We start from the raw sequence: 19,138 nt of genomic DNA, 5'->3' as shown, positions 1-19,138 counted from the left end.
CTAACTTAAATCTATTAGCCGTGTTTTATTTCTTTTAATGTGACCGTAACACTAGCTTTTTACTTTCAGAAGGTAATTATTTTCTAGGGCACACCTTCTTCTTCCTGACATAGGTGACCAAGCACTGCCCTGCCTCTACTCCTTACCTGCTTTATTGRCTGGTGAAGCGAAACTGAACTGGAAAGCTTTCACCCTTCTGAAGTAGCTGCTGAAGTTCTCTTGCCCCTGCTAGCTGATTATAGGGTTAGCCCTTTAGACAAAACAAAACCTTCTCCACAGCCCTAAGCTATTTTATCTTGTAAGTGAGGTCATCAACACTGCAGGGTAAGTGGTTGAATCCTAAATGCAGGATTTGGCAGATGGAAAAAGAAAGGAAAAAGAATTCATGTGTGCAATGATCAGATGTTATTTTTAAGCCCTTCACATAGTCAGTACCTGGTTCTCTGTGAGGTTCCATTTTTTACTTTTTCTGAAACTACGATTTTATTTTCAATATTTCAGGTTAACTCAGGTTGCTGTTTGAATGTTGAACGTAACCCCAAGCACAGCCTCTCATACCATGGCAGCAGTGGCACCTTTAACTTCCRCTTGCTGGTCCGTGCAGGGGAGTGATCCTTTGGCAGCTCCTGCAAGAGTCACTGCATGTAATAATTAAACTSTTGTTTAACTGTTCCATTGTAGCAGCATCGGGCGGCTGCTCTTGTTTTAGACTGCTGCTCAGTCYGGGTAAGAGCTTTATGAATCTCTGCCAAACTTCAGCCACAGTGTTTAGCCATTTTCCCCAAGCAGTGGTATTTGTACTTCTGACTCTGGATTTCTGGTGATTGCTGTTAACACTAGGCAGGCTTTGTCGATAGTATCAGACTACTACTCTTGATGTGTTTGAGTAGCTATCTGCACTTCTACTCTTCTGTTTGAATGATTTCCTCCTTTCCTCCAAAATAGTGGATGGTTCAAAGAATAGCCACTTTGGTATTGGTTTCTGATCTTTTATATATAAATAAATTTTATTTATTTTATTTATATTTATAAATGATATATAAATTTTGTTTATATATTTGAGGATAAATGCTTTTTCAGTGAATCAGAAGAACAAACAAGGTAGAAAGTGAAGAATAAACAAGGTAGAAAGTGAATTAGCCCCTTTTACTCGCTTCAGACAAAACTAATTGAGAAGCTGGAGTCCAGGATTAATAGAAAAACAGGGGGAAGAATTTCCTTCCTTACTCAATAGTTTCTAGTCAATTATTGGAACCCACCACATTGCTCTTATTCGTCCTCTTCTGTGCAGTGTTATTTTACAAGCTGCCACTGTAGGTTATGTTTGCTTTAGGTTCCTTTATCAATTCTTGCCCATAAACTTTTTATTTTTTTGAATAAAAAATATATACCTTCTGGATTGTGAGTTACATCTTCAGATTGTGCAAACTGACATAGTCAAGTTGAAGTCGTAAGTTTATGATGATGAAACTACACTGATTATCAATGGCCTTATATGTTCATCAGTAATATGGTAGTGCTTACTGGCTTAGTAGTAGCAGCAATAAGACAAAATATATTGCCAAATATTTGGAGGTTGAATGGAGCAAACATTTGATATCCTTCCTTATATATTTCTCTCTAAATTCCTTCCTTTCATGTCCACTGTTGCCTTGCAAAGCTCTCAGTAGGATATATTGGCCCTAAAGCTGCTCAAAGGCAACTGCTTTTATAAATAATGCAGTTAATCCAGGTACATTCTTAGCAAATTCTTTTTTTATCAAAAGGAGAAGAAAAATCTCTGCGGAAGTAGTTCTGCTTATTTAATGGTAGGATGCTGCTATCGTATGTGTTCTCTCCTAGTGATGCCTTTGGTATGGAATTTTTTGAACTAAAAATCACTAGCAAATGTCTTCTAACAGTGAAGTACTAGCAAAATGTATTTTAAATAAAGAAGTATATATAGTATTGCCAGGTTTAATGACTAAGTAATGCAACTTTTTAAAGAGAATTCTTATATACTGCTAAACTTACGTAAACAGACCTGACTTTTGTTAGTCAACAATACAGAGGAACAGAGGAATGAACATTGCAAGTTATGATAAAGTAGTGCACTTCTTTAAGCTACATTTTTACTGTCTCCTGCTGCAGTTCCCACATGGTGTTTCCTTGCAGGGATGTAATGCACAGTAAATCAGGAGACAGTCTTGTTAAATTTAATTTAGTAGTAATGTAGACTTTGAAAATACAATCCATGGCAACAGTGGATATAATTGTTACAATTTTTAAACACAGAGCAAGTTTTGCACTGAAACGAGAATAAAAAATGTGCACTCCCCAACATTTTCAGTTGAAGCTTAGAGTCTTCATTGTTTCAAACATTAACTGTTAAAGCAAAAAAAAAAGTGGGGGAAAGGCTTGAATCCTGTTTAATAAAAAAAACTTTTTTTCATTCTTTTTTCTAGAAAAATTCTGTACAGCAAACTGAGGATGACCTAAGATTTCAGTGTTCTCTTTCCAGTTGGTCTCACTGTATTGCGTCTGCAGAAGATTAAGGCCCTATTATTTGAACATGGGCAATTTTTGTCAACCTTCTATATAGTGTAAACCTTATGACACTTGCATAAGATCTGTTATACAAAGTTCTGTTGACTTAGCTTTGTCGCACTGGGGTGTGAAAGAGAAATAATGTTGACAGTGCTCTGCTGGCAGGAGGATCCCTGATGCCCGTGGGTTCATGCCAACAGAAAAAAGCTTTTCATCAGCCTCATTTATGGTTTGGAAATTTTATCTTGAAGCATAATGTGTACCTCAGTGTATACACTCCGAAGTATACACTTCATTGCTATGTTTAATTATGGCTTTTAGACCTGTCCTTAGCCTATTAATGTTTCTAATCGAAAGACTGTGAACGTCTACCTTAAAAGTAAGGCAAGGTAAGGCAGTTAAAGTAAGGCAGTTAAATACTTTTTTAAAAGATGCTACCATGTATTCTTGCACCGACTTCTGTAATACTTAGGTGTATAAAAATGGTGTGAGAATGTTCTCTTAAAATCCTAGATCATATAGAAGCAAAATCTTTGCTTCATTTTTAAAACTAGTCAACCTTCGTAGCACATCTTCAGGAAATTAAATGCTTTCTGCAGATTCTTTACAGAGAGTTTTATAAGGTGGAGATGAGGAAATCCATTATTTATGCTTTCTGTCAGATGTTCACACAGCATAATACAGTGGTATGTAGAAATAAAAGCGATTGTATTGTATCATACCAAAAGTGCATCTAATTGAGGATATTTCATCTGACAATAAACAAATGCAAGCACATAAGGAAAAGCATAGGGGACAGAGAAAGCATACAGTGATGTTTTCCCCAAATACTCTTCTAGCGTCTAGTAAATTTTCACTCAAATACTTCCTGTCCTAGAAGCAGTCTGTCTGTCAAGGTAGCTTTGAATGAGATAGGTTGTGCCCTGGAAACAGCAGAGTTGGATTAGCTGTTTCCCTTTCRAGAAGGCATAGCTTAACTTGAGGCAGTATAATAGCTTTCCACTCCATTGAAGGTTACTGCTGCTGCTGTGGGAATGGCTCAGAAGTGCATGGGGTATTTGAGCGCTTCTGCAGCTTTATAGCCCAACGTATTTAGATGGGAAATTTGTTCTTGTTTACTTTAATAGGTGGCACTTTGCATTGTGGTGGTTCAGCAGCTAGTTTGCCAGCACCTAACTGTCATGGTAGTAGAGATGAATCCTCCAAGAGAGGGTTGGATGGGCAGGTGGGTCTGTGAACCACTAGAGCTATGCCAAAAAGAGCTGTTCTCATTCATTCATCAGGAGTCATGAGCTGTGTTTGTCTTTCCTAGATAATTTTCCACATTTCTCTGTGAATTGACTTGTAAAGAGCAGCATGCTAGCAGGCTAGATTGTTTCTGGCATCTGAATTAGATTGTTCAGAGCTCACTCTAGACAGCCCTGCAATATCTCAAGCAGAAATAGCTACTGCTTTGAGCCTATAGTGGTTGTACCCTGCAGTTTACTATCCTCCCTCAGCTACAGTGAATCGCAAAAGGGAAACACGAATATTAGCTGCTGAGACTAAAAAACCAATGCAAAATTTCAGAGAAGTGTTTGAGATAGACTACTTTGTGTCTATGGTGCACTGGAGTACAGCTGAGTTGCTTATTAGAGTTGCTTGCATATTAGCTTGCTTTCTTGTCTATAATGCCAAATTGTAGTACATGAATACATACTGACTACACTGAGCCTCTCTTCCTCTGCATATATTGTTTTAAAAAGCACCAGCAAATTGTTACTGAGATTTGAAATTCTGATTTGCTTTTTTCTTGCCTTTTAAAGCAATCTCTTTTGCAAGTAATGGACAACTTTCCTTTAGTGTGTCTTACCTGTTATATGCTGTTTCCATTTGACAAACTGAAGCTATAGAAATCATTTCAACCTGAGATAAAAGGATAAAATTTCTGGCAAGAGGAACTGAAAAGAGCTGTGCATATTATTCATATCAAATTTGAGTGCTACGAGTCTAAATCCATTTAAAATAAAACCTGGATGCTGCGTATTTCTGTGGACAAAGAAGAAGGAATAATGAGAAACTGGGATTTTTTTTTTTTCTGCTACTTGGTTTCTTTCAGTGAAGATGTTCTTTTTAAAAATGCATTATGTTTTTTGGAGGACAAGAAAGGGCTGCTTGCTGTCTTATCTAAACAGCAATTGCCAATATTTTACAGTGCTGCAGAAATACCAGTAAGGAACATGTGAGTCAGGAGATTTATGTAGCACTATGCTTTTCCATAAGGCTGATCCTAAAGTTGAAGATATCTAAGATATCATTTCACCAAAGCAAAGCTTGCAAGATGCTCGTGCCTTTGCATCTAAGAGGTCCAGATTTACTAGAACCTCTGTGACTCTGATATAGACTGATTTTTTGTGACATTGCTGTGTTGGACATCTCAAGGTATTGTAGTGCCACTGCTTGGGCAGACAGCAAACTAAGAGAGTTTTTTTTTAAAAAAAAAAAAAAAAAAAAAAAAAAGCTGGGGAAATGGGTGATGTTGAGAGGCCCTCTTAGGCAGAGAAGACATTGTGATGTGTTCAAATAAATAAAAGCTTTCACTTTGTTTTTATTTAGGTGACAGAATAATGGTGTATAAAACTATCTTTGTGAAACCTCGGTTTATATTTAACTTTCAATTTTATTTCTTTTACACAATGACTAAAGCTCTTTAAGATTTCTAAGATTGCTCAAAGTCAGGAGATAGATAAATTGGAAGAAGAAAATTGTAATTGCAGTAATGGTGCTGTAATGAGCAAATGGGGAGAGACTTTCTGCAAAAGAAAAAGTGTGCTTGTGTGTAAAAAATATACACGTAAAACACAGGCTATGTGTACTCTGCTTCTTGCGTATCGTATGTGTATACTATGGGATGTATGTGCTGTGCAGTGTGTTTGATATGCAGAAGCTACGCAGGTAATTCYGTGATTAGCCAGCAATTTGTTTGGAAACTGTTATGCAGTCAGGGGAATGCAGACGAGGTGGAGTGGTACTCATACTAGGCTACGGTACGTTAATTCATGGTTTGTTGAGATCAGTGTGTTGTACTGAAGAGATTTTGGTAGGTGAACTTTGCACACAGAGGATGCCATTCTGGCACATGGGAGTAGAGGCTACTGAACATGGCACTATTTTTTTTTCCCTTCTACTATCTCTTTGTAAAATAAAGTTTGCATTTTCCTACCTCTGGAGGGTGTGGCTTTGAAACGAGTGGGAGGCTCTAGGTCTAAAGTATGTTTGCCAAATTTCATGTCGACGAAATCTTCTTTTTTCTTTCCTTTTTTTTTTTTTTAGGTTTATAAAATATCCCCCAAATTTGCTTTCTTGGTGACATCAGGTCCTTTTGTTTACACGGCAGTGGCAGTCATAAATGTGCTTATGAACAGCAGTCTTCTTCGTGGTCAGGCCCCCCTGATCCTGTCACTGCATCCTTCTTTCACAGTGCCGGATAATAGATTCCAAGTTCAGACAGGTGAGTTGCTCCTAACACTAAGAGGAGGAGATGCAACTTCCCACTGGTTCATACTTCTTTACTTGTGGATGGTCTTGTGATTAATAAGTACGCAAGCTTGAGTCAAAAACCTTGTRTTCTACTGCTGTGAGTCTGAATTCATGCTTATTAATAAAATACTTGTCAAATCTGTGGTTGAGAAAGATTATACATTCTAAACAGTTAACTCCATAGTTTCACTAGTTCCAGGAATTTTTCCTAGAAAAGTATTCTGTCTTGCTTATTTTAATTAATATTTYACTACTGGAGTGAGTGAAGGGAGTTGGCATTCTTTGTCCTGCTTTAAGCAGTAGCCCTGCTCTTATGTTTCAAAATGTGCTTATTTTCAGTTGCTCCTTGCCTGTTAATAMCCTGTTCTGCACTTATTTTATAACATTTTGTAAAAGATGAAAAGAAGAGAAAAACTTCTGTGTATGAAGCATTTGTCATAAAAAATCAGTTTAGCCACATTTTTAATACCTGACTCAAGTTTCAWATTGTCTTTACCTTAAATGCTACTTTTTCAAATTCTTCTGATGTGGGAGAATTGTTGAGCAAGGGGATTGCCCATATAGAATTCAGCTTTCCATGGCTACTCTATGGCAGTAGTTAAAGTCCATGACTGCTAATAATCTAAACTAACAAACTAACCATGAAATAATTTTTGAGAGCTAGTGGTATCATCTGAAATCTTCTTCAGCTAGTATTTGCATAACGAAAACATTAACCTGGCTAGGTGACTTAGAGTAATCAGGTAGTGACAGGGATTGAGTAAATAGGGAGTAYGTGAGCAGAGATTGCATGAATTTCCAACACAGGTGCTTTTATCCATGTATGCTTCATGTGCTGTGTTAACATCTGTACTGTAAAACCTAATTTCTCTGTGCCAGYGTGATGTCTTTCTCCACTGCTTAACGTGGTTATAGAAATAGATGGCAGATGCATTTCCTGGTCTTGATGTTTGCTAGCCTCTGTAACCTAATGATGTCATTCATTTGCTTAAGAACACATTATCAGGAAATCTGCAGACGTGTATATAGTTACAAGTGTGTGTGCCTGCGCACGTGTGCGCTGTCTTTTCTCACTCCCTTTTTCTCTCTCTCTCACTCACTCACATGTGTGCACACCAATGCATGTACAAGTGAGTAAGATTTTAAAGTATATCTATATAGTTTTAAAGTGTACTTGATAATGAGGAATTTGAAAGTGTTGAACTGACATTAGTGTGTGTTAATGGACAAAATATGCAGTCTTTTAGCCAGGTTAGGTATTAAATTTCAGTCACTGAAGAATTCTGTTGTTATTTTTACAGATTTTCATTGAACTGTTGGGTACTGAGGATTTCAGTATGGCTGTTTCAGTGTTCGAGTCGTATAAAACTAGCCAGCTTCTGTGTAGCAAAGATCTTTCAGCATACTAGAAGAAATAGTGGATATTTTGTCTGTAGAGTCTTTTTGTAATCTAATTACTGCTGCAGCAGATATGAATGACTAAGAAGTCACTGTGGAAGTACAAAATGCATTTCTTTCAGCAGTTTTACCGAAGTTTTCATGGAGCAGTTCTGAATTCCATAAAAAGGTGACAGCTCTGTGAAGTGAGGATTCTCTTATTCTGTGCTTATTCTGTTCTCTTTCGTCTCATGGAAGTCTGTAGGAATAACGTATACCCTTTGCCTTCAGTGCTCCAGTTTGTGCCTCGGAACGTGGACGTGGGGTTCTGTAACTTCAGCCAGCGCATTGAGAAAGGACTGACAATGGCATTCATGGAGGTGAGCAAACATCACCAGGACTTCTACAACTTCACTGTGCAGGTGAGAGTATTAGTATGTTTTGTATCTCTCCCTTTCTCTCCTCRTCTTCTGTTGTCTTGTGTTTCATCCAACCGGTAATGCTGAGTTAGGTGATCACTGCTACCACTTGCTTTCTAGATGCAGAACTGTGATGCTTTGTCATGAAGTCAGGATTTTTTTTCTGCAAAATAATTTGATGCCACACATCCCTCTGATTTCAAACTTTCCGAGAAGGTGATCCAAGCAGATGAAGATTTGTATCAAGAATCATTCATGAATATAATAGGAATATAAATGCATTCATACTTTTTCATGTAAAGGCTTCCCAGCCCTTGTCAAAATCATTCCTGTCAGATCCTGCCATTACAAAGTAGAATGAGGCTGGTATGTTTTTGTGTGAAGATGTTAGTCTGATATGATTGCTGCTCAGGTGTTCTTGTTTAGGAATACAGAACTTGCATGCACTCTGCCATCATGTGAGCAAACATGGTAGTTGATTACGAGATCTAGAGATATCTATAGTAATATATAATATCTGTGTCATCCAACTTTCCTGTATTAGCAAAAGTAGTAAAAAAATGTATTTTGTTTTTTAACCGGCATTGTAAATGCCTGTTTATGGTACCCTAAAAATAAAATCATAGAAGAAAATAGAACATAGATTTTATAGTACATACAGTTGAAAGTGCATAGAGATGTACTTTGAACAATATATTTGAATAACAAAATATTTGTGGATAAAATGAAGGTAGATCATACAAAATAGTTTTTTGAACTATCAGCTTAGCAAACTGTATTTTAAATACTGTCATCCTGTCTGGAAGAGGTTTGTCTATATGGACGTAATTACTGTGTACATTGATGCCAAAATGAGGCTTCTAACCMTTGTTAGGTCTGGGAGCGTGTGGGGCGGTAGGTTTTCACCAAGAGAAGAGCCATTTACATGCTCTCTTCCTTWCTATTCCATAAAGATTGATATTCACCTAAGTTTTCTTTATTGGTAGATTTATTTTGCTGACTGTCTTCTTTGGCATTATTTTCCATTGTTTGCTGAACAGTAGCTTTCAGGTCATCGTGGATTATAACTGACCTTAATGGATAACTCTCAGAAGAGGAGTGCAYGTGTAACTTTACCTCTTCTATGACTTAGCAGGCTGAATATCTGGAACTGATAATCCTCTGTTCTCATGYAGAGTCCCATTTCATATTAGGAAGAAAATTTCTGTGAAGGAAAGAATGGAAATGACAGTGATTTGATTTTGCTAACCTTACTTCAATCTTGTTTTTCAGATATTGAATATAACTCTGAGTAAGGCTGGGGTAGCGTTTCGACAGGGCCCCGTGAGCATTGTTTTTGCCATTCGAGATAGATACGGTTTTCTGAATGGATCCGATGTCAGTGAACAGCTAAGAAACTTATCTGTGGTGGAATTCAGCTTCTATCTCGGCTTTCCAGTGCAACAAATTGCTGAACGTGAGTATTTGCTGTTATCAAGACTGAAAAATACTATTTTCATTGAGGTTTTCTTCTCCCAGTATAGTTTTAAAATGATTCTACATATAAGTTACAGTGCAGCTTCAAATATCTCATTTGTGTCAGGAACTTTTCAGAGCAAATCTRTACTTCTCTTTGCTCACATAATGTGTACCAGTGTCACAAAAACTTACTACTTTTGCCAGCATCCTTTCTTTCTGCACTGGTTGTGTCTAACATAGCTTCATTTTCCCTGGTCTTGCTTTAGATAGTAAAAGAAAAAAAAATGTCACTGCAATCATTACTGCTGTGAAGTGTGATCCTAGGTTTGTCCTTGGATATGTCTGTGGGGGCATTTTCTACTTTTCAGCAGGATTTACTGCCTTGGGTTCTGTGCCATACTTAACTGTGGCTCTGTAACTTCTAGTAAGCCTGGGACACTGTCAACTTAGACTGCATGAGGGCAAGTATAAGCTTGTCTGTGTAATCTGTTAACAGCAGTGCTTTTTTAAGCAGTCTGTTATCTTTTAAGATATCCTCAGCATGTCTCTCTCCTTATGTACTACTTGCATTGCATGTCACTTTTCCAATCCATGGCCATCCTAAACTTAGATTAATTGGGAATGGTTACATAGTAGAGTTTGCCTGACACTCAGTTTTTATGACTTGTGTTTGGTTAGGTATTTCAGATGACCTCTGCCTCATCAATAAGCTAAATTTCTAAACTCAACACTTACCCTTGCACACTGATGGACAATTGCATGACAAAAATGACTAGTGAACAGAAGTAAGACTATGAGAGCACAGTACTGCCTTTCTTGGTGGCAGGCATTAGTGTGAGTCCATTAATTCCCAGTTTATCCTACCTCATTGTGCATTCCAGTGAAGATTTTTAATTATTTGAGGGTTTTCTTGAGGGCCTAACACAATGATTCTCCCTACACAGTCAAATGTCTAGTGGAAATTCAGGCCTAATGGCAACTGCTGTTCATTTTCTACTGTACCATAGTATGTCAATGAAGACATGATAAACAGAGTAATTGCCACGAAAAACAGTTGTTTTCTGTAGCACCTTTAAATCTGTGTAAGATGATAGCGTAGGATGCTTTTGCAATAACGAAAAGTAGCGGAAACATCCTTTTTYTTGGCAGCTTTTTTTGTGTTCACTTTTAGGGATTTTGTTCCCATAATCCACTGAAAAAGTGCGGCAGACTCTTGTATTGCCCTTTTCATTTCCTTTAAACAATTTGGCTTGCGTAGGTCTCACATAAACTATACCTGTGCAGTGGTAGCAAAGCATACCTGAGTTAGAACCAAGATCCTTGGCATGTTATGATTTACCACCAAGGGACAATTCAGAAACCTTGTCCGCAGATAACTAATTTTGTTCCTTGTGAGGCCACAGAGCTTCTGAGATCGTGAGTCATGTTCTTTGTCTCCCACCAAATTTAAATGTTGCTGTTGCCTTGATTGCTTGAAAGACATTTCTCTTCACTCTGCGTGGTATCTTTTGCACCTTTGCCCTAAGGCTTACTATTTTTATTACCTTGGGTATTATTTTTAGTCTCTTGTTTTCGTTGTGAGCTTTACACGCATTTAGTCCTATAGTTTTTAGTTTTGTCCGCATACTCTAGAGTGTTGTTGTAGTGAATTTGCATGTTACTCCTTGATGAGAATACATCTGCTGGATTGTGCTATGTTGCTACAGCGCAATTAAATGAGAATAGAATTTTTACCAAAGCCAATATATCCTGAAAGGCGTGCTGGCGTTTGGGGAAAAACATTCCTATTAAGCATGCATTTGCATTATTCTTCTTTTATTCTTTTTCTAATGATAGTTAAGAAATTTAAAGGTAACTTTTTTTCTTCTTAAAACTCTCAGAGCAGAAACTCTGCCTGTGTAATGTGCGTGCCTATAGTTCTCATCCAGAGGGGCTGATTCCTGGCTGATGCCAGGAGAGCTCTATGGTAGCTCACAAGTTAATATGAAAATTGTTAAGTTGAATGAATGACAAGGCCAAACAGTACCCGTGAAAAAAGGAGCCATCAGAATTTCTCCTTTTCCCCGACTATTGTGAGCATTTGCAAAAGCTCATGTAGATGTTGGCTGCTGTTTCCTGGCAAATTCAGCATCTATAAGTACCACAGCATATCCAAGCATGTAAATGAGATATTTCTTTAACTTTATTTCTGAAGCTTCAGGAATTGTTTGTTTGTTCAAATTTGTAAACCCTAACAAATACCCCAGCAGGATTCTAATATCATTCTTGTAAATTCCAGCCTAGGCATCTAGACTGTGTTTATGGTCAAACATTATATTAGTCTCCCTCCCCTCCAATCTACCAGCAAATCTCCCAAACCCCTCTGAACCTCAAATCCTCAAACAGACCCTTGACATAGGAAAGCAGACTTACTCATCAATGGTGATTAAATCCTTTATGATAAATGTTTTGTCTCAGACTTATTTCTGGAGTTTTTGATGAATACTATTGTTTTGGGTTAATTTATCCTGTAAGCTTCTAATGTACATTTCCAGTAGGAAGGATGATGACAGCCAACCAATCTATAAATGCACCCTTCCGTTGAGTGACCTGGCCTAACTACTGACATGGTGCATTGAATGAATACTGCCAACAAGGCATAGCATTTGCCTCAAAGATCTTTGTCAGAGTTTGGTGGTTTTGGTACCTTTTAGTTTGCTTAATGGTGAAATTTTGAAGAGCCTCCAAATTTGTCTAGACTAAATTTGCAATACATATAATTATGAATTAATATAAATGAAATAAAATGAAATATGTTTTGTAAATTAAAATGTAATAAATGAAATTCAAATTTATTGAGACAAATAAGTACACTAAAATGAATTAATTTTTTTAGGAAAAATAAGATCATTCTAAAGTCCAAGATGTATAAAAGCTGAGGATTTGGTGAATATGGTACCCTAACTCAAGGAGTATCTTATCAGTATTTGACTTTCATATTATTTGTGCAAACCATTCGCTGTGGATTTACCTAAATGCAGGACAACTCATTTTGATTTAAACTTTTCTGTTGTAGTCTCCGTGGTGCTTCAAGGTGTTTATATTCACTGTTTTGGAACACCAGACATGATGCCATTTGATAGGTCAGCAAAGTGAGAATACAGTTTCTCAGCTTGCTAAGAGCCATGGGTCTGTCTGTCAGCAAGCATGAGTGTAGTTCATACATTTTTATAAAACAGGGCAACTTCACTGTTATTTTTATCTGTTTTTGCAGTTTTTTGCGCTGTTGCTGTGATACAATTTTAATCCAAGAGATTTTAGATCTTTGGCATTCAGAGCCAGCAGTTATGCCCAAAGGCTCAGTAGCATTGGGCAGATCCTTTCAGAGGCATCTTACTCAGCAGTCTGTTGAGGCTGACCAAGAGCCAGATCCTCAAAGTACTTTGGCAGTGAGATGTCTAAATACTTCTGRCTCCCCAGGCCCTGAACTACCTGCCTTCTCACACTCCCATGGTCTACAGAGCAGTCATATAGTAGGAGAGCTATTGTGAAGATCTTTCTTTGACAGCTAGCTGCTTTGACCTGTGCAAATTGTATACAACTCTTTTGACATGAAAATTTTCAGGAATTCTGGAAGATATCTTAACATGCCATTATTTAAAATGTTTTCCCATATTGTTCTGTGCCTTTTGCTCCTTAGTTATCAGGCACAGCAGCRCTTAATGCTCTTGGTGGTGACCTGATTTTTGGAAGGCTTTCATAAGTTTTATTATGGTCTGCATCTGAAGAAAAAGAACTGATTAGTATGTGAGCTGAGCTGTCAGGGATTTCACACTGATTCGTATTAAGGAAAAGCTACTCGTGTAATACCACTGTAGCTTAGCATCGTTAGACCAAGTGAAGTGAAGCCTTGCCTTTGATATCCTGAAAATATGAGCCTTGCTCATATGCTGGGGAGTATTTGCTCCCTAGTTTTTGTTCACTTCGCATTGCTTTTCACACAGACCTTTCATTAGATTTTTTTTCACATCATTTGTATGTACTATTTATACCTTTAAAGGGGTAGGTTGTCCCTGTGCAGTATGTTGTTAAGAATTAGGATTTTTTTTGTCAGATTTTTTCCCACTCATTTAGAACAAAGGTAATAGTAAAAATTGTCAGTTTGGCAGAGTGGACTATTCTGTGCAGGAATAGGGCTGTTCTAAGCATGAAAACTTCCATGGGTTTATATGCTGTGTGAGGGAGGATGTTTATTTCTTTGTTTGTTTTCTTGAGAGATTTCTAAGTRACCTGGGCAACATACCTATACTAAAAGGTTCATTTTACATCTTCCTGCCCACTAGTTTTACCCTGTTCACCTTTCATCTCACATTTTAGATTGTTAACTCATTCGGTTAGATGGTCAGGAACCACATGTCAGCAAAAAGAACCCCCAGTCTAAGCACTGGGCACTAGTTCATTAAAAATAATAGGAAAGAATATATTTAGTACCTCTTTATGGCTGGAAGATGTCTCTGAAGACAGCTGAAGGCTAGCCATGGACTTGGTGAGGGATATTGGCCTTTGTGACCTTACCTGCAATAAATCTTTTTTTTTTGTTGTTGTTTTTTGTTATGACTTAAATTAGAGAGAGTTGCCTTGGGACTTGCTATTTTTTCAGTGTTGTAAGTCGCACCTTGATGAGTAGCATTTCAGAAACCATGAAGATGTTGCAAGGTCAATAGGTTAATATAAAGTCATACAGTGTGGTGCAAAGACTAGAAATTATTAGCAATTTTTATCTGAGTGGGTTTTGAATCAGACTCTCAACAGATAAATTGTTTTAGTGTTAACGATGAGCCAATATTTCATGGAATCTTACTTTTCAAGTGATATTCTCTCATTCAAAAATGTGCATATACTCCATCTTTTCTATTACAGTTCCTCCCTGTATCGTAAATAAGAATGATCAGTATGGTACCAGTTCTGTCATGCATCGTCCCATATGTCTTCATGTAAGAGGCCAGAGATGTCCCTGTTAGAGCTTCTGCCAAAGGGCTTGTTGCCAGAATAGTGTGCTTCAGGCTGCTATTGAAAGAGAGCTTTCGGATCACTAGGTGGCCCTTTGCCATTTCACTCAGTATTGAATCAATGCCGTTACATGGTATGGCACTTCAGGAGTGCATATTAGGATCTTCTAATGATGATAGTGTATACTTTATTAATGCAGCTTTAGTCATTAGTAGACTAGCCACAATCTTACTTACATTTGCATTTTGTCTATCCAATCTTCCCTCAGAATAACAATCAGTCCATGCTGTTTTTAAACTTTAGATCTTAGGGGGCATTAGGAATTTGGCAAATATGTTGTTCCTGTAGTGCTGAGGCTTCAGCTGAGCTCAGACTCCAACCACATGAGCATTGGTATGACACTGAGTGACCTATGGTGAAAGAATTGAGGTTTTCTGACTAGTTACCATTTTCTAAATATCAGAAGTATCCTTCATTTCATGAGTCCTTTGTCAGATTTTAGAACCCAGACTTAGCTGCCAGTGATCAGAGCACTTCCTCCTTTTCAGTTTTAAGATTTTCTACTTGATTTTCTACTTGTTATTTTTAAGTTTCATTAATTCCATGTAAAGTTTAAGTGACTAGTCATCTAGCAATTTGCATGAATTAAATCATTTTCAAGTACTAATTAGAAAAAAACATGAAGAACACATTAAGTGTCAAARCAAAGCATTATTTTGATTTAAATGAAGAAAAAAAAAACACACAACTGTTAGCAGTTCAAAGTTTTATTGCCACTGGAAAGTTTTTGATTTTCTTATCTTGCTCTTCCCAAGCTTTGGAAACTATAAATGCAGTTTAGTTTATGCTTTTGTTGTTCAGGYTGTATTTCTAAATTGAAGTAAAGAATCGTATGAGCAGAGCAAATGCACTCCAGCTTTTAAGCTATACTCRGAAGAACCATGCAGCAGCTTGCCAAAAATAAACGTGTTAAAATAAGTGAACTGTGGAGTGGGGGTTTTTTTGTATCTGAGTCTTAGAAATTTCATGCATCCTGGTCAGAGTACAGAGTACTGATGTCTCCTATTCAGAATAAAGGCCCATATTCTGATACTCTTCTGAAGATTAAGTCACAACGTGTCTTCCAAGTGATACTATTAAAACCAGTGGTGATATTATTGAAATAATGGTGGAATRAGACTTTAGAAAATGTTGCATTTTATTTTTTATAGGATAATTTATAAACTTATAAAAATAAAACATGTCATGAAACTGGTGATTCTTTTACTCTTGCATTAACAAAAACCTCAAAGGTTTTTAAGGGGCCAGAGATTGGATTTTAGAAAATGAAGGTTGAGCTACTACAGATCATATCATAATTAAATTAGAAAGCTAATAAATTTCTATTTCTCTGAAACAAGTAATAGTGCCATATATACTAGTCCTAGAACTGAAAACATGGTGTCTTCATTCTAAATACTGATCTGGCATGGACCAAGTCATTTTTATTATGTGCCTCATTCTTTCTATTCATAAAATGAATTAAAAATTAACCTTTGTAAAATGTTTAGCAAACTGCAGCTGGATTATCAAATATTTTGAGAAAGTTATGACCCTTCCTTTTTTCTTTTTGCTATACTTCCGTTRTACTGAAGCTTGAGACATCCCTGGAGTAAACTGTTGGCCCAGCCCCCATCTTCACTTGTTTCCCAACACGTCTTTACTGCACTCCAGTGGAAACCTTGGGAAAAATTTTATTCCTACTGAAGTCAGTAGAAATTGACTTTATTCACTTCTCTGGGGCAAGGATTTCACTCTGGAGTGCGGCTTTTCGGAAGAATTGTGAAACAAAGAAAACTTATGGCCACAGGTCAAACATACACCAGAAGATTTGTCCACAGCAATGCTCTTGTACACATTCATTTTGTCATTTTTATAAAATAATTTAGCAAGGTGATATTTTTGAAATAATACTTCCCCCATACCGGCCTAGAACACAAATCAGGTCTATTTGGTTTTCTACTTTACACTTCRTATTTTCATGCAGTTTCTGCTTCAGAGAAGGTTGTGCTCCAATTCTCAGGCACTCCTGAATTGCCCTGTCACCCTTTGAGCGGAAGTCTCATCCTGCAATTAGCTCAGTAAAAATCAGAATTTGGGCAGAGAGCTTTACTTTTAAGTTTCTAGGAGCTATGGCCTCAGTATTGTAGCTTGAAATCTGTTAAGTAATAAATCTAATTGCTTCAGTCAGCTTCTTTGTGTTCAGAGATGAGCTGCGGAGTGTATGTTCAGAGCACTTGCCTTACTGTTGGGTCTGCACAGCCTCAGGAGCTGTAAGACATCTATGTAAATAAGATGCTTACTGACAGTATAAATTATGAAGTGGCTTCTTTTTGTGTGTGTGCGTGTGTGTGTTGTTGAAAATACTGTTCTTACAGATGTTTTTCCTCCATTCTATTTTTCCCCCAGCCTTTCATTATCCTAAGCTTAATGTGTCTCAGCTGATGAAATCTTCCTGGGTGAGAACAGGTACGTACAGTCCATGTGAGTAAATAAGAGTGCAGTTATTTTGGTAGTGGGAGAAATAGCCTAGATGAATACTGATGTCTTAGGGGTGCTGCATGTTTACAAGGTAATAATGTGCCTGAATTGTATAAATTCTAAAACTGAAGACCTAATGACCTAGAACACCTGGGAAATATAATTCCTGGGTCTGGAATGAACTATTGCAATTCCTTGATAATGGACACACAATGGCTTTTTGTCTGTAAAACAGTTCATTCTTAGTGAGACAACATATACGCTTAGGCCTAAGGAGTCTATTCCATATACTGTCAGTATCACACCTTTTTTTTTTTTTTTTTTTTTTTTAAGAATTTTTCATTTTAAGTGAAAATTAAAATTTTCTTTATATATTGCACTTTGTACTGAAACGTAGCAGGAATACCACTGACTGAAAATAGATGCATTTGCAGTAAGGGAGACTGTTTCATCACATTGCATTGATCTCTTCTGATTCATTTGTGGCAGATCACTCCCACCTAAGTCTGCTGGATATTTTACTCTGTAATTCACAGATCTGTAGAGCTATCATGTATACATGTGCAAAGGCTGTTGTTTTTGCCTTCAAGCAGTAACACCTACCCACTTCTCAAACTCAGAAAGTCTAAATAGTGACCAGGCTATGCTTAACAGCCTTACTGTTAAGGTGCAGATGCCCTCCAAGGTACACTTTTGTCTTCCTCCAACTTTCCCACCCTGAATTCATTGGTAATACACACAGACTATTTTTTTTCCAGATATCCCTGTCTCCTCCCACCAGTGGACCAATTTACTTTTTAAGCAGGAAATGAAGTGGCTGCTTATCTTCTGAAGTCCACATATTTTTTTTTAGAGAAAAATAAACAATTCAGATGTTGTTCAAAAAGTGGAACAGAATTACATGTGTATCTCACCTTCAGCATCTTCCCCCTTTTGAGTTTTATGTTGGCTTTTTTGGTCAGTTGCATTGAGACCCAAACTCTTCTCTCCCCTTTTCAAACTTAGATTTGCTTTATCCATTCTTGCTGGAAGTTCTCTTAGATCCTGCATTGAAAAAGGTTCTTCCAGCTCAGAAGTCATGTCCTTTTGTATTTTCTAAACCTGAGGACCATGAGTTTTTTAAAAATCAGTTGCAGCAGCTTGATCTTTCTTTGCTGCAACGGAATATTTTGTAACCTCAATTCTTGCAGGCAGCCTTGAAAACTAGTCAGTCTTTTAAACCTGTACCTTGTATTGTAAGGGCAAAATCACTCTGTGTTAAAACCTTTTTTTCATTATTTGGTTGCTGTTTCTAGGCAAGTGACATGACATAGGCAAATGATAGAATTAACGATAGGATTAAGATGAGGTTTTTAATGTCAAATTACCAAGGTGTAGCTCGATGCATATTCTGAAGTATCATAACAGTCACAAAAGAGTGGGACATCTAGTATTCTCTGTAGCTATGCCTTTTACTTGCAGAATACAGTCTGTGCTATTAAGTATAATCCCCTGGTATTGAAGTTCAATATGCAGGCAAGAATGGTCTTCAATTTGTTGTGTATAATAGCCCTAGGTCACTGTCTATTTATTTTGATATTTAGTTCTGTGATACTTAGTCTGTGATTGAAAGTAGTAGAGAGAGGCTCTTGATTTCAGTGTGAAATTATGGAAATGTTTCCTTTTTTTCTGATATACCAAGYGAATTCTTTTCATTTGAAAAGTGTTTTAAATCATTTTTTGATTTAAATTAAAATAATTAAAATTATGTCTAATTAAATGACTACTTACTAAGCACCATGCTTTAAAAAAATTAAGCAAACTTGAAAACATTTAATGAAGAGGCTTTTTAAAATAAAAACATTTTAGTGGAGAGCTCAAGGAATAAAAGCTGAATTACTTTACTGCCGTCAGTGGTGAGTTGGCTTACTGTCCTTTGAGGTTGTTTAATTAGATTGTTTGAATGACTGCCCCTCTATTTATTTTACTGGCTGCCATCCTGTTAGTAAAAGTCCGTATTTTTTTGATGTTTCCTATGTGATGTTCCTCAGGGTTTCCACTCACCATTAGCTGCCCTAGACAGTAGTGCCTAGGGTGGGGCAGGGCAACTAACCGATTTTTTTGTGCTATGGTTGGCATACTGTTAATCTTTACCTTATCTAGGCAAGATAYACCCTAACTGCATGGCTCCATTTGGTTTCCCCCACTGCTGCTGCTCTCGTCCCGTTTTTTCTGAGCCCTTGCCCTGCCCATTTCTAACTCTGACTTCTGAACATAAAATGATAACTGAAAGTAGTTACAACAGATGATTTAGCCTGAATTTTCTCTTTTAGTTGTTCATGAGTAATTAA

At 37.1% G+C, this 19,138-nt stretch overlaps 1 protein-coding gene across 4 annotated transcripts in view; it reads left to right on the top strand.

The window, feature by feature from the left end:
- The window catches only part of KIAA1549 (KIAA1549 ortholog), a 161,245-nt gene that overhangs the window by 80,445 nt on the left and 61,662 nt on the right, over positions 1-19,138 (top strand). For all 4 annotated transcript variants that reach the window (XR_014897969.1, XM_085322640.1, XM_085322639.1 and 1 more), the window contains exons 4-7: positions 5,839-6,016; positions 7,714-7,844; positions 9,114-9,297; positions 16,737-16,796. Coding sequence is in view for 3 of the 4 variants with exons in the window: in XM_085322640.1 (XP_085178766.1) it covers positions 5,839-6,016; positions 7,714-7,844; positions 9,114-9,297; positions 16,737-16,796 (553 nt within the window). In the remaining variant the exon portion in view is untranslated. The remainder of the gene's footprint in view (positions 1-5,838; positions 6,017-7,713; positions 7,845-9,113; positions 9,298-16,736; positions 16,797-19,138) is intronic.

The sequence above is a fragment of the Rhea americana genome, unplaced genomic scaffold, assembly GCF_003343005.1.
Source record: "Rhea americana isolate MKP2758 unplaced genomic scaffold, rheAme1 scaffold_79, whole genome shotgun sequence".
Taxonomy (NCBI): domain Eukaryota; kingdom Metazoa; phylum Chordata; class Aves; order Rheiformes; family Rheidae; genus Rhea; species Rhea americana.
The sequence above is the reverse complement of the archived record's forward strand: the minus strand, read 5'-3'. Positions and strand labels throughout refer to the sequence as shown.